The sequence below is a fragment of the Urocitellus parryii genome, chromosome 6 (genome assembly GCF_045843805.1).
Source record: "Urocitellus parryii isolate mUroPar1 chromosome 6, mUroPar1.hap1, whole genome shotgun sequence".
Lineage (NCBI taxonomy): Eukaryota > Metazoa > Chordata > Mammalia > Rodentia > Sciuridae > Urocitellus > Urocitellus parryii.
Genome location: NC_135536.1, coordinates 192,137,386 through 192,152,877, shown reverse-complemented (window position 1 = coordinate 192,152,877; position 15,492 = coordinate 192,137,386). Strand labels below are relative to the sequence as shown.

Here is a 15,492-nt window from a genome sequence, read left to right as displayed (position 1 = left end):
GCCCCCAGGCCCCAGCCCCTGCTCCTCCCACACCTCTAGGTGTCGGGCTGGGCCTCTGGGAACAGGGAAATGGGAAGGTGGGGCCTGCCTAATGGGGGCCGGGGTTGAGGCCCAGGACCTCTCCAGGGCTTCTCCTGTGAGAGGTCGCCTTGCTGAGGTCAGGAAGCACTTTAGTCCCCCATTCTAGGGCGTGTAGGGTCAGCTTGAGCATTGAAGGGTTTCCCGTGCCTCCCCCCACCCCCTGCCCTCGCAGTTGTTGGAACCCGTGACATTCTGCCAGTCCTGTTGGTGGGCCCACTGATGTCGGTGAGCTGCTCACGCGTCCCCTTGCCCTGGGGTTTTCAGAAGGAATCAAAACAGCCTCCCGCACAGTGGTCCTTCCAGTCAGTGTGGCTGGGCCCTTCTCCGAGCCAGACTCAGGGCATGAGAGAGTGGCCAGCCAGGGCTGTGCTTGCAGGAGCTGCATGTTTGTTAGCTGGGGGAGGGTGGCCTGTGTGAAGGCCCCTGCTGGCTGGAGCTGAGCTGGGGAAGGAGGGAGCTTGTTGAGGGCAGGCCGCTGCAGGAGGGAGGGCAGGCGGAGGAGTGGGGCAGCTGCGGGGACTCCAGCGGGCGGGCAGAGCACTCTTGGAGACGTGGTGCTGGCCCCAGGGAGCTGCTCGCCCTGGTGGGTGGCGCTGGTGACGTTCCTCCCAGGCAGTGCTACATCCTGGAACACTGGTGCCAACTGGGCGGCGGGCTGCAGCCAGATAGGCCAGCTGCTCCGCAGGCGTCCCCGTGCCCACCTGCATGACCATCTGGGTGTCCACATTCCTGTGTTCCTTGGTCCAGGAGTGAAGGCCGAGTGTGGTCAGGTCTGGGTGATGGTAAGAGTGGGGCTTCCCTCTGCTGGGTGCCCCTGAGCATGGGCTCAGTCCTTGACGGCTGTGAACACGCCCTGGGACGAGGAGCTGTTTACACTCAAGGGAGATAGAGGGGGACGCAGGCACCTGCCTGAGGTCACAAGGTGATAAATGATTGGAAGAGTCACAGTTGGTCACATTCTTGCTGCCTCTCACTGCCTCGAGAGTTTTGTCCCACGTCCCACCTGCCCTTGGCGAGGAGCCCGGGAACCCCTCAGCCAGCCCAAGCCAGGAAGCACGTTGGCAGCCTGCATGGGGTGCGCCACTGTGGTTGACACAGGACTGTGGCAGCTGCCCACCAGGCTAGGAGGGCAGCCCTGTTCCTGCCTTCGCCTCCATTCTGCCTGGGCTGGGAGACCTGAGGGTGCCCCCGACTGCTGACTGTCACAGGTAAGCCCATGCTGTGGTGTCCCCGCGTCACCGTGTCTGGTCTTGTGTGCTTGCAGGGTCCTTTGCCTAATACGTGTGGGCACTTCTGGGAGATGGTGTGGGAACAGAAGAGCAGGGGCGTGGTCATGCTCAACCGCGTAATGGAGAAGGGCTCGGTAAGTCGCACGCTGCTTCCTCTTGATGTCGGTCCATTGGTCCTGATTTATTTTTACTTTAAATTACGTTTGTAGTTCCTTTGCATAGCATATTTGTCATTTAAAAAATCATAGAAGTGATATATAAAGACCCATTTGTTGTAAGCAATCAGTTCCCTGAACGGAAAGGGAGAGGAGTCAGCCTGCCGTAGCTGGCCCCCGCTGGTGGGCTGCCCGCTCCATGCGGGGCTCCTCATCCCCTGCTGTGGAGCCGGGTGAGCGCCGCCGTTCTTGACAAGCAGCTTTCGGTGCATGTTCATGGAGCCTGCCTCCCGGCTGGTCAGAGAGCCTCCTGTGGACATGCAGAGGTGGCTGCGGAGCCCTGGAGGCCGCTGGCCTCGAGGTTAGATTTGTTGCCCAGAAACGCCCAGAGGCCCAGCAGGGAGCCGCCCGCTGCACCGTCACACTCTGCCATCGTGGGTTCTGTGCCCCTGTTAAAGCCCTGCCCCTCCCACGTCTGTCCCTCAGCCACCCCTGCTTCAGCTGCTGCCTCAGTCCATTCTGTACCATGCTTCCAGAATGTTCTTCCTCACTCAGGCTCACCACCCCTTTTCCCAGCTGAAACCCCTGTTTCTCCTTGCTCACAGGAGGACACATGCTGACTTACAGAGCCCTGCACTCAGGCCTGCTTACCTCACTGTCCCCACTCTCCAGACTCCTGCCAGGACAAATTTTCTCTTTCAGTTTCTTAACCCTGTTCTTTGATCCAAGGGTCTGAATCACAGCGCCACCCTCATCCCATGTCCAGGTATCCTCAGGTTGCTGCCCCCAGGTCACGTGGTAACTGTGCCGTTCTTCATCCTTCTCTCTGCTGTAATTTCCCCTCAAGTCTCTCTGTTGTAGGAGTGGCTTCGTAGGCAGGGCCAAGACTGGCATTCAGCAGGGCCACAGGCTCCTTGCTCCCCACACTCGCCCCTCCCTGACTCTGCTAGCTCTTCTGGGGCTTCCCAGCTTCAGAGTCAAGTTGAGGCCCTCGGAGAAGATGAGCTGAGGATCGTAGGGATGTGCAGCCTGGGACCAGAGAACTGGGTATCCCTGGGCCTTGCCCGGCCTGGCACTGTGCTCCTGGGGGTCAGCTGGGTGCTCTCATAGCTGTCCTGGCTGCCTTGGACAGAGAAGCCACCCTGCAAAGAAAGCACAGTCATGTTCCAAAGAGTAAAAATTCAGTGCACAGAAGACGTGCATCAGAGAGGGAGTGGGCAGCATGTGCCTGGCACCAGCCACAGTGCCACCGTCTCCTGCTGAGGAAGCAGCCCAGCAGCTCCTGAAAGACAGGCCCTGGGCTGGAGTCGCTGCGGCCTCGCCTGAGTTCACTGCGACCCCCTTGTGAATCACACAGGCTCAGTGTCTGCGCAGTGCCAGAGGCGGCCAGCCCGCGGGTTCAGACCATCCTGCGCCTCTCCCCGTAGGACTGCTTTTTTGGTGAAAGTGGCTTTTCACTCTTCCCTTTCTGCTTCTGTGGCCTGATTACTACAGGTGAGGTTCTAGCCCTGTCCTCCCACACTCCTGTCAGCAGTGCCGGACACCAAGCTCTAGGTTCCCAGGGCGCGCTCTGCTGGGGAGCTGCCAGTGATTGAACCCAGAGCTTTGGAACCTCTCAGCACAAGTGACATTGGGCTGGCCATTCTCTGCTGGAATGAGCTGACCTGTGTGTTTTAGGATGATCAGCAGCTTTTCTGGTCCCGCCCACTAGGTGCCAGTAGCATCCATCTCCCAAATGTGGCACTCGGGCTCGGGTGTCCGGGGTCCCTGGGGGGCAGGATTGCTGCTGGCTAGAACTGCTCTGGGTGATACCGGGGGTTGGGATTTTAAGTCAAGATATTCATTCAAAAAACATCAAATTTTCCTTTCATTGATTGATTTGAATGTTGCTTTCATTTCCAGGAAAACCTCTTTGCTATTAGTTCACAGTTTGCTTTAGCAACTGTTGTCATATTACAACACGGAGCTGGGTCGGGTGCCATAGTTACATGCTCGTCACTGGGCCTTGTTGTTTCCTACCCAGCAATGACCATAAATAGACCACAGATCACTGCAACAGTCGTTCCCCCTTGAGATATAGTAATATTGGCCGTCAGAACCGTGGCTGGTGGCCTGAGGTGGTTCTCTGTGAACAGGTAGCAGTGCTCCTCCTTGTCTGCTGTAAGTGTCCAGTCCAGGCTGGTTATTCAGGCATGCAGATTGGCACAAAAACCGCTGCATGTTTCTTGGGGATCAGCGTCTTCCGTTCTGCATCAACAGGATCACTCCAGAAGGGTTGGCTGGGGTCGGGGCTTGCCGAGAAGCCGCTTGGTCTGGATGGCTCTCACCTGGCTGTCCCCGTCCATGCTCCTCGTGCTGTGACCTGCTTACAGAGAGTTTCCATCTGCTTTCTGCTTTCCTTCTTTCACCAATAGCCCAGGAATTTCCCCCCTTACTGTTGGCAGACCTGACTGTGACCTCCTGGGACCTCCATTCCTGGAAGCCAGTTTTGCAGAAGATAATTGTGTGTGTTGGATGGGGTCACGCACATGGCCAAAGTGCTTGTTGGTTCAATTTTAAAATTGACTTTAGACACGTCAACATGGAGCAAGCCTGTGTGAGGGCTGGCTTGTTGCTCAGCCAGAGGGAGTGAGCTCCATGAGTCTCTCGCGCCCTTCCGGAACTTGGCCTGTCTCTCTCCCAAACCCTGTGGAGCCACGGTTGGGCTCCGGGCTTCTACGCACACGAACCTGCATCTTGTCGTGTGGCCTGTGCCCATGCACCTCCTGCTCTGTGCACCAGCTCTCTGTTCATATTCGGGAAAACCACGTCACTCATCTCAGGGTCCAGGACTGGCTCCTAGAGGTGGTTCCTACGACGGCTTGGCCACTTGTTTAGGAAGGCCTGAGGACCCTCACTGACACCTGCCTTCATGGTGGAAATGGCAGCTACTCGCAATGCCACCACTTTTCTGTCTGGTGCCAACCAAGATAGGCCTCAGTTTGGTTTGGTTTGATTTGGTACCAGGGATTGAACCCAGGGACACTTAACCACTGAGCCACATCCCAGCCCTTTTTTTGTACTTTATTTAGAGACAAAGTCTTGCTGAATTGCTTAGAGCCTTGCTAAGTTGCTGAGGCTGGCTTTGAACTTGCGATCCTCCTGAACTACTGGGATTACAGGTGTGTGCCACCGTGCCCAGCTAGGCCTCAGTTTTGAGTCCCCAGTGACGAACTATTTTCTCATAAAAGTCAGTCTCCCATTCAAGTTGGTGTGTTTAATAGGGTATCTGCCGTAGTGATCGGGTGCTTATTTTGTGTGTTTAAAACAAAAACTTTTATAGAAAACAACAGAGATGTTCCTGTAGAAGCCTAAAGAGTTCTTAAAATTAAATATTGGTTGACGGGTGCTTGGTCATGTGCCAGAAATCCTCTGTAATCTTAGTTTTTGCCCAGATTATAAAGATTTATCAAGCTTTATTTTTAGTTCTGAAAGTGAGTGCTTGCCAAATGGAGGTGAGATGGAAAACTTGTCTGCCCAGCCGACGAGCTGAGGGTCAGTGGGCGCTCGCTGCCCTCTGCTTCCTCCTCTCCCTGCTCGTGGTGGCGGGAGCCCACTCCGGCACAGGTGGCCTTGAACCACCAGGTCAGTCTGTTCCTGGGGTCCAGCTGTCAGAGTGTGGGAGGGAACGGTCCTGGCCAGGCCTGCGGAGGTCTTGCTCCCCGCGCCTCTGGCCCTTGGGCTCCACGGGCTCTTGCCTCCTGGCCCGTGCCCACGTCCCGTGTGGCAGAATTGCCTTGGTGCTGACCCCCAGCCCCATCCAGGTCTCGTCTCATCTCCAGCAGCTCATCACTGGTGACTGGATGACGTGGGTGAGACTGGCCCAAGCTTTACGACGGGCTCTGGAGAAAGCCCTGTTGGTGGCAGTCTCATGGGTGTCTCTTGCCTTTGCTTTGGTCTTGTTTGTGGGAGCTCCCAGCCTCAGCAGAGCAGGACCGTCGACGTCCCTCTTCCCTCCTCGGGAGCCGCTGGCCCTTTGCCACCCCAGGGAGGCTGCGGTTTTCTTGGCCTGACGTCAGCACCAGCTGGGCTCTGGGCCCCCATTGCCCTTCTCCTGCTGCTCCCCTAGCCTGGATCTCGGAGGTCACTGCCCAGAGAGTGCTGGTCACCCTCCGAACCTTCCTCTTCCAGAGCTGCCTCTGTGCTCTTCCTTAGCCGGCCTGAAACATCTCCTCCTCTGAGTGCCAGGACACAGTCTCAGCGCTCTGCCCTCAGCCCTTCCCACTGTCCACCTTGTCACTGCTGGAGAAGTGGTCTCTCCCAGCAGACAAGGCCAGCCCTGAGTTGGCTCCTGCGCTCCCATCATCCTTGGCCCCAGAGGAGCATCCAGTGGGGTCAGTGTGCATCCCGAGCGTGACTGGCACACACTGGTGTTGTGTTGGGAATTGCAAGATCTCCCAGGGTCCCTTGGCAGGTTGTCAGACTTTCTGCTGGGCCCACGCCCAGCCCTGCCCAACTGCTGTCCAGGGCACCCCAGCCACCCACCAGCAGAGACGTCCTGACTAACTGACATAGGACTTGTCCCAGCAAAGTATCCACTAAATCTGAGTTAAGTTTTCTTACTTTTGACACCAAACTGGCAAGAACGTGTTCCCTCCCACACTGTGACAGCTGGACCCCAGGAAAGTCTGACCTGGTGGTTCAAGGCCACCTGTGCCGGAGTGGGCTCCCGCCACCACGAGCAGGGAGAGGAGGAAGCCAAGGGCAGCGGAGGCCACTGACCCTCAGCTCATCTAGTAGTTTCTGAAATTATCAAAATAGAACTCAAGAAGTGTCTTTTGGACTGAACCAAACCAGAACGAAAGGGTGAGCCGAGCCCGCCCTCCAGCCCTCTCTGGGTCAGTGCATCCTGTGCGGCTCAGCCTTTCCAGGGCCTATTCACGTCCCTCGGGGCTCATTTTCAGTTCCTGTGAGGTTTCCTTTGGGGTGAGGCATCTACCAGCAGCTGGGTCAGGTTCGGCTGCATACAGGCCCTTGCAGGAGGCAGAACAGCTGGTGGGAAAGGGTCAGACCCCTGAGCACCCCCTTGCTACAGAGACCCAGAGCTGCTGGGTGGTGAGGCTGAGCCCCGTCCGCATGGCCACCCCATCACTCTCCAGTGCCCCTCCAAGCCCAAGAAACAGGCTGCTACGCTGACCGTGTCTTCCAGGCTCAGAAAATTCTAGGCCTTTACATTGTCATAAAGCTCAGGAATGGTCTCCAAGCCTCTTGTCTTGGGAAAACAGTTGGTTGCTCACAATGATTCAGCTTTATTTCCTTCCATAGTTAAAATGTGCACAGTATTGGCCGCAGAAAGAAGAAAAGGAGATGATCTTTGATGACACAAATTTGAAATTGACGCTGATCTCTGAAGACATCAAGTCCTACTACACAGTGCGACAGTTGGAGCTGGAGAACCTTGCGGTAAGACCACCTGCACTCAGGCACCTCGTGGACACTTGCTAGTTGGGCTGCTTCTCCCTGACCCAATGAAGCGTTTCCCTGTGTCTGAGCCCTGCGCTGCACATGGTCTTGGGGTGAGCAGAGCTCGTCGTGCACCTACCAAGTGCCAGGGGCGCCCGGGAGGGTGGGAGTCAGGTGCTTTCCCTCCACGGAGCTCTCTGCCCTCCGGTTCCGGGAAGAGACGGCTTCTCATCTACCAGTGATCTGTCCCTGCCTGGGCCACCTGAAAGCTAAATGCCACAGCGTGCCGCCGCCTCTGTGGTCTGCGGCCTCCGAGGAGCCTCCCGGGCTTGCTCCGGTCTCTTGGCCAGTGCAGGTCTCCTGGGCAAGGCCTCGGGTGTGTCTGCTCTGTGAAGAGTCATAACACAGCTGCTTGCTGTCACTAAAAGACTGTCTTGGAACGTGGCAGGACACTGTTAAGAAGTACCACAGCGGGCCCTGCCTGTGAGCAATCTGAATCATGACCTGGAGGGGTACAGTGCTGGGCACAGTGGGAGGGGCTCCAGACAGAGCGGGGACAACACTGAACACGGTGGCCACCACCGCCTCTAGAGCCAAACTGCCCGTGTTTGAGTCCCAGCCCTGCCATTTCAGACTGTGACTCTGGGGGCAGGGGCTGCACCACCCCGTGTCCGTGCCTCCTATCCTGTCAGACTGGGCTCTGGAGGGCCCTGGGAGGTAGGAATGGGAGGGAGGGTCAGCAGGTGACGCGGACGCAGGCCCGTGGTCCCGTGGCGCTGTCCAGGCCAGTCCAGTTAGTGTGAGGGAAGGTGGGGCCACGGGAGCCTGGGGAGCAGGCCTGCTCCTGGTGATGGCGCTCACGTGCTGCAGCACAGCCCCGTGGTCCTGTTACTGCATCAATAGTTGAAGTAAGATCTGGAGCGAGTGCCGGTGGCCGGGAAGTGAAGAGGTTGGAGCAGTGTGGCTCCTGGATGCTGCGGCACAGCTGCCTGCACTTCCTGCCCTTTCTGCCCTTTCTGCCCTGTGCACCAGGGAGGAGCCGTGTCACTTCTCCGCGGTGGCGTGTGCTTGTTCGCGAAGTAGTCCACCTTTCCAGTCCTTTTCCTGTGTGTCTGCCTGAGGTGGTTGAGGGGAGCAGCTCAGAATTCTGAAGTCACAGGGTGCACAGCTGTGACTGGGTTTTGTGTGAGGACCTGTCCGCTCCCGCCCACTGTGTTATTCAGGAGCCCTGAGAAGCCAGGCGGGCACACCTGCAGTCCCAGCGGCTCAGGAGGCTGAGGCGGGACCGTCCTAAGTATGAGGCCAGGCTTGGCAACTTAGTGAGACCTTGTCCCAAAATAAAAAATTTAAAGGGTTGGGGTGGGGCTCGGGTCAAACGCTTATTTAGCGTGTGCACAGCCCCGGGTCCCCTCCCCACTGCAGCAAAAAGTAAAAAAATAAAATTAAAAGCCCTTTCTTAGCACTAGGTGACCAATGGGGCCCCGAAGGAGAATGGAGTCCCTGCAGCAGAGCAGCGGGCGGAGGAAGGCCCCCGGGGGCCCACACCTCTTTAGGGACTAAGGGAAGCCTGGCTTGGGCGTGCTTTCTTCTTCATTTTTAAAGTATATTTTAAGTGCTTTTCTCATCTGCCAAAATAGTCCTGTTCTAGTTACATGGAGGTGCTTTTCACGGGAGGAGAGTAGACGGGCTCGCGTGGCTCTCGTATGTGAAGGTGTCTCTGCCGGAGACCCCATGGCTTCCTGTGGCACAGTCACAGTTGGCATCTCTGTGAGAGCAGCCGGGTCTTGGGCCCATCGTGCCTGCACGGGGCTGGCACGTGGCGTGTGCTGTGCACCCTTTGGTGGTTACTGGAAGGCTGGGGGAGGGAGGGGGAGCACTTTGGGACAAGGGCCCGGGTTCCTGCAGCAGCTCTGAGCAGGGCCTCTCACCTCAGAGCCTGAGCCGCCCACTCTGGAAACTGGGGAGAGTGGGCGCATCTCTTGAGCTGGGTGCTGGGCTCCACACGGCCACGATCCCACCATCCCTTGACACACCCAGAAGCCTCGAGGCCCGGGTGGCCCAGCCTGGTGCCCACACGTGCAGTTGCTTCTTCACCCTCTGCAGGAAGCACAAAAGCTTTCTGATGAAGTCACTGCGGGTGGCAGAGCAGTGCCGCGTCACTGTGGCTGGCGAGGCCAGAGAAGGTGGCTGTATCCACGTAGGCAGGGGAGGCGGGGCCTTGGGGGAAGCAGGTGGGGCTGAGCCATCCCAGAGGCAGCCCGCAGGTCTACGTCCGGTGCCTGGTGGCCCAGGGCTCTGCGCTTCGTCAGCAGGCGGGAGGCTGCGGAGGGCTTGCTGGGTTTCTCCACACTCTTCTCACTGTCGTGTGTCTTTTTATCTTTCAGAATCAAGAGACTCGGGAGATCTTACATTTCCACTACACCACGTGGCCTGACTTCGGAGTCCCCGAATCACCAGCCTCCTTCCTGAACTTCCTTTTCAAAGTTCGTGAGTCGGGCTCGCTCAGCCCAGAGCACGGCCCCATCGTGGTGCACTGCAGCGCCGGCATCGGCAGGTCGGGGACCTTCTGCCTGGCCGACACCTGCCTCCTGCTGGTGAGAAGGTCTTGGAAGGCACCCTGGACGCCCCAGCCCACCCCGCCCCAGCCCGGCCACAGCTCCCGGCCACTGTCTGTGAGGGCAGCTTGGCTTTGTAACACCCCTGGGGTGGCTTTGTCCCTCAGGGCTCTGTTCGCAGAGGGTTCCCATCTCACCGTGGGCCCAGGTGGAGCTGGAGAGCCCTTCCCCCTCGTTCGCTACCCCCCCAGTCCCCGTCCAGAGGGCCCAGATTTCCCCCATTTTTCCCTGTTTCCTGGAACTCCTCTGCCTGCCCCACGGCGATTTCCCCGGGGCAAACCAGAGCACTCCCACCCAGGGGAGTGGGGCTGGCTGAATCCTGTGTCCCCTCTGACGGTCAGATGGACAAGAGGAAAGACCCTTCTTCTGTGGACATCAAGAAAGTGCTGCTGGAAATGAGGAAGTTCCGGATGGGGCTGATCCAGACCGCCGACCAGCTGCGCTTCTCCTACCTGGCCGTGATCGAAGGCGCCAAGTTCATCATGGGAGACTCTTCAGTGCAGGTCGGCTGCGCTTTAGTGTTTGTCTCTGTGCGCGTGCGTGGGCAGTGCTGGGGCGGAACCAGGCCCTGGGCACGCAGGCCAGTGTCCCACCACTGAGCTGCGCCCCCCGCTCTGGTTGTCTTTGAAGGTCGTCAGCTATAAAGTGCGAACACTGGCAGGTGTCAGAGGAAATAGCTGCCCTTTGTGTTTAAAATAGCTAGAAAGTTGTTGAGGTTTTGCCGAGTTCCAATCTCTGCCTTTGAGGTGCTCCCCCAGAGAGCCAGGGCAGGAAGAACGGGCTGGATTTTCAAACGGTTTCACCTTCCAAGGGCCTGGCTGCGGGCCAGGGAGCCCGAGCCCCGTGCCAGGCCAGCGCCTCTGCTTACTACGGCGGGCGGGCTTCCTGACACAGCAGCAGAGCGAGGCTGACGGGCCTTCCTCCTGCTGCTCTTTGAAGGACCAGTGGAAGGAGCTGTCCCACGAGGACCTGGAGCCCCCACCTGAGCACGTGCCCCCACCTCCCCGGCCGCCCAAGCGAATCCTGGAGCCCCACAACGGGAAACGCAAGGAGTTCTTCTCGAACCACCAGTGGGTGAAGGACGAAGCTGAGGAGGATGAAGATGGCCCCATCAAGGAGGAGACCAGGACCCCCTTGAGGGCCTCCCACAACACGGACAGGTAATGTGAGAGGCTGGCGTGGGCAGCCGCGGGCCCTGCCGTTCCTGGGACAGGCACGTACTGAAACCTGTGGCTGCGCTGGCTCTGGGCAGGGGGCTGCGGGACCTGCAAGCTGCCCTCTCCTGGATGGAGGAGGCCTCTCTGGGCCCGGAATGGCCCTGGGAACAGGAGATTCACAGGGTTCTGGCACCACCTGGTGGTACTCACTGGCAGCGGGCTCAGTGGAATGAGTAGGGAGGGCCTTTCTGCCCTGTGAGGACAGTGTCCACCCCATGTCCACCCCCAGGCTTCTGGCAGGTCCTGAAAGGCGGTGTCCAGCTTGGTGTCCCCAGGGTGCAGCTCCGGGGAACCTGATCTTTTGGTGGCATCTCGGCTCAATTCATTGAAATTCACTGGAGCGTTTTGCTTCCTATGTCGGTCGACCCCAGCATCGTGAGCACTGTTGACGTGGTGGCTGACTGAGCCAAAGCCAGATGGTGGCCCCTGGGCTGCATTGCAGGCCATCTTGTTTGGAAAGGAAAACCCAGGGAAGCTGAGGTGCCAGGGAAGCCGCCCAGGAGCTGGCACTGCCCTGCAGGAAGCTGCACAGTGAGCGGGAGTACCCCCTCCTGGGACACCGGTGGCAGTGCCCGGGTGCCTGCTTCCTGGAGGTAGATGCTAAGATGTGTGGCTACTTTAACCAGCAGTGGGGCGTCTAGAAAGGTGCGCGGACAGGTGAGGTCACTGGGTACATCGCATCATTTGTGGCAGTAGAATTGGAGGTGGCCACAACCTGTCTGGGGATCAGGGCCATCGTGCTCCTTCGCTGTGCAGGGGCGGGGTGGGTATTCTGCAGCTGTTGAGGAAGGAGAGCTGGGTGCCCTGATGTGGCCAGGCACAGAAGTTCCAGTGCCTGAGAAAGCAGGGTGCACACGCAGCAGGCATAACCCCCCGCCCCACCCTACGGGGCCTCCCTGACGCAGGCGCTGTCTGAGGCACTTGGGTGGGAGGGACAGGGGGCTTCAGGCCAATGCCTGCTCTAACGGCCCTCCAGCCAAGCGGCAGGAAGCTGGTTTGGGTTCTGAAGAGGGAGCCTGTTTCTGTCTAAAATCTCTCCCTAACATGGTGTCCAGCCACCCGTTCCCTGGAGGCAGTAACCACTCCTGTCCCTCCTGCTCCTCAGCACGAGTCAAGACACTGAAGTCAGAAGTCGGATCCGTGGCCGAGGCCCGAGGGGCACCCAGGCGGCCTTCCCTGCCCAGGCAGAGCCGGCACCACCCAGGAAGGAGGAGGAAGCGCCGGTGCCCACGCTGACCCACTGGAAGCCCTTCCTGGTCAACATGTGCATGGCCACGGTCCTCACGGCCGGCGCGTACCTCTGCTACAGGGTATGTTTTCATTGACGGAGGTGCTGGCGACAAGCGCGTGGCGGGAAGCACTGGCCACCAGCCCAGTGTGGGATTCCGTTCTGTGGAGCGTCTGAGCCAGTCTCAGAAGAAGCAGATGAGGGTTGGTTCAGGCTGGAACTGCCAAGGGCTGAGGAGAAGAGGGCAGGGTTGTGCACTGGGGTCTTCAGGAGCCCTGTGGTCCCAAGGACATAGAGTCTAATCTCAGGGCCTCAACTATTCAGGAGTAAGTAGAGAAAATGCCAAATACGTCTTTCTCTCTCTCTTTCTCTGTCTTTATTTTTTTTAATTTTATTTTATTTTTTATTTTTTGGTTCATTTATTTTTGAAAAAAATAGAATTACAACACATTGTTGTTTTTAACCTTTATAAAAAGCAGCTTTTGGTTATTTCTGGAAGAAAGAAGACTAGGCACTTAAAAAACTTCCTCATACCCTTGGGCGGTATAATCAGATTCACAATTTATATTTGGTTTCCCAGGGAAAAAATCCCAGACTTTTACGAATGTAGATGCCCTTGGAGGAGAGGGCCGGGCGCTGTGGTGTGGGCGCTCTGGGCCGCCGGCGCCCACCAGTGCCCGCCAGTGCCCACCAGCCTCCCTGTGTTGAGAGGAGACAACACAAGGCCGTCTCCAGAAAGCAAGCCCGCCTCTGCTCTTGCTCAGGGTGTCCCTGCTGGTTTTCCGCAGCTCGTTTCCCCATTGCTCCTCTGTGTGGCCGTCATCTGGCTAACTTGCTGGCCCTCGTCACCCCGTCCCTGTACATGGGTTTCCCGCAGCCTCTGCCTTGGGTCGGCCGCACGGCAGGGTAACTGCTGGCACTTCAGCCCTGGCTCCCGCTCACGTGGGAGGAGGTGCTGCGGGAGGCCCACCCTGGTCAGAGGGGGGCGCAGAGACCCTGGAAACTGCCCCACGTGACCTTCTTATCCTTTTAAATATTTTACCTCTTTCCAGGTGACCGTCTTTGAGTGCATGTTGCATTAGCAAAATACAAATATCTTTTCCTTGGGGGTGATTTGTGGGAGGGCCCTGTCATTAAAAACAAAAGCCCCAGGCCCCCTTGAATCATGGTGCCCTCTGAGGTGGGGTGGCGGGGGGCGTGCACGGGTCAGACAGCTCTGGCTGTGCCCGGGGCTCCTCTGCCTATTTGGCTTCATTCCAGTTCCCGTTCAGCAGCAGCGCATGGCCCGACCTCCCTGGGCCTCCTCCGCCCACTGTCCACCTCTGCTCTCAGCGCCCCCACCACGACTTTAGGCGCCTGGTGGGTGAGGGCCACGGGCAGCGTGGAGCGCGTGCAGGGGGCGCTATTCTGTTGGAGAGCCCGGGCCGCGCCTCGCCCTGCGCCCTGTGCCCTGTGCCCTGCACCCTGCTCCTCTTTCTTCCTTCCCTGCCCTCCTTCCTGTGAGTACCACATCCCAACCCACTTCTGAAGAGAGCAAAGCAGGGGACCATGCTGGTGGCAGGGAGGGGTGGCGGCCTGTGCCCGTCTCTGGCTCGCCCCACCTGAGCGCTCCCTCTTGGTGCACCCCAGGCCAGCGACATGCACCATCCTCCCCAGAAGCCTCCACGCAGCCCCGTGGAGTAGTCTCTCTGCTCCATATTTATTTTAATTTTTCCAAAGGCGTCCATACTGCACTAGCATTTTCTTAAACCAATAATGTATTAAAACTTTTGATGTCAGCCTTGCATCAAGGGCTTTATCAAAAAGTACAATAATAAATCAATCCTCAGGTAGTACTGGGAGCGCGAGACACTGCCCTGGGCCTGCCGCCTCAGACCAGTGCTGGCGGGAGGACGGCCGTGAGCAGCGGGTGCAGCGACTGGGTCAGTGAGGGGAGCGCTGGCCCCCTGGTGCTCAGCTGGTAGATGCTGAGCACTTGGTATTTAGTAAGAGTCACAGTGGGAGATGACCTAGTCCCCATGCTTCTCCTCCCCGTTACCTGGTAGGACCTTGTTCTCGGTCACCACTTTCCCTGTGCGTATTAGAGTGCATGTAAGGGCTTCCGTGTCCCATGAAGTACCGCGGGCTGGGAACAGAACCTTAGACTCCTGCTTCCTGACGTGCCGTCCGCTGCAGTCTCCCTTGCATGACCTGACCGTTACGTGGCTGTGGCTCCTAAGGCTGGTGCTGAAGGAGCCGCCTTTAGCAAGACAGCGATGATGTTCCGATGATGTTCCCAAGAGCCGACGTGGGCCTAATTCCTGGCATGACTCTCTGATGACTTCCTGGTGAGGCCCGGCCTGTCCTGGTCCTGCTGGGCCCGCTGTAACTCAGACATTCCAAGGCTATGGCCAGCCCTGTTCACACCTCACGCTCTGGACGCTTAGGCATCAGGGCCCCCACCGTGGGACGAGCAGATCGGGACTGGAAGCAAGGCAGCCGCAGGAGCCGCCTCCTTGGAGCAGCCCAGCGACGGCCCTTGGAGCCAGCTGCCTGCTGCATCTCCATCCTGGGGCACCCTGCTGAAGGGGGCATCTGCCCCCGCCCCCCCGGAGCCCCTTGGGACTGATGGTGCTCACGACTCTTCCTGCAAGGGGGACTGAGACCTCCATATTTGGTGGCTTTTTTAATAAGAAAAAAGGCAGCTGTGGCTCTGAGCTGCTCTCGCCAGCATTTTCACGTTTTGCCTTTCACGGGGGAGAAACCGGCGCAGAGCGATCCTGAGGGACACTAAGGCGCGGCCGCAGAGCCTTGTGGGGCGTGGGTGAGGCTGAGGGCCAGGCTGCGCGTGCTCGGCTGGGCTTGTCGCACAGTCCGCGTCTGTGTGTAGCTGGGTGTGTATGTACAGTAGCCGTTGCCGACGGTGGACTGGCTGGCCTCCGTCCGCGGAGGACAGCTGGCCTCCTCCGTCTGTTAGTGTAGGTTAGGGAGGTAGTGAGCTGCTCTGCTATTTGCCTTAAGCCAACATTTACTCATCAGGCCATTATTTTTGACAATGGCTGTGGAATAAACCATTTTTACAAAACTAAAAACAAAACAAAAAAAAAAGCGAGGTGTTTGGTTACAATACCTTTTCAGGTGTGTATACGTGGCTGCATGACCGGGTGGGGGGAGGGCGTGTCTCAGGGTCTTCTGTGACCTCACAGAACTGTTAAACTGTACAGTTTTCCAACTTGCCATATAAATGATGGGTTTGCATTTTAGTTGCAATAATAAAACCTTTTTCTAAAGAACTTGGATTTGGTGCCTCCCATTTCTTTGCTTAATGCACCTGAACCAGGGCTGCCGCTGTTTCTTTCATTCCCGCTGGTGCGAAGCAGATGTGGTCCCCTGGGTGGGTGAGGCTGCCTGGGGTGGCCAGCCCCGGTGCTGGGTGCTGGGTGGGGGGAGCTCCGCTCGCTGATGAGCCTGGTCGCCGCCACGAGCCCCTGCCTGGCTCTTTAGAAACCCGCCCTTTGGACACACAGGGCCTGGGGACTGCCCTGA

General features: G+C 58.1%; 1 protein-coding gene across 1 annotated transcript in view; it reads left to right on the top strand.

The window, feature by feature from the left end:
• Ptpn1 (protein tyrosine phosphatase non-receptor type 1) overlaps positions 1 to 15,110 on the top strand; it is a 58,569-nt gene extending 43,459 nt beyond the window's left edge. The window contains exons 4-10 of the mRNA XM_026390963.2: positions 1,346 to 1,444; positions 6,770 to 6,907; positions 9,292 to 9,501; positions 9,864 to 10,025; positions 10,462 to 10,682; positions 11,845 to 12,049; positions 13,797 to 15,110. Coding sequence (XP_026246748.2) covers positions 1,346 to 1,444; positions 6,770 to 6,907; positions 9,292 to 9,501; positions 9,864 to 10,025; positions 10,462 to 10,682; positions 11,845 to 12,049; positions 13,797 to 13,931 — 1,170 coding nt within the window. The 3' untranslated portion in view covers positions 13,932 to 15,110. The remainder of the gene's footprint in view (positions 1 to 1,345; positions 1,445 to 6,769; positions 6,908 to 9,291; positions 9,502 to 9,863; positions 10,026 to 10,461; positions 10,683 to 11,844; positions 12,050 to 13,796) is intronic.
• Positions 15,111 to 15,492: the final 382 nt, after the last annotated feature.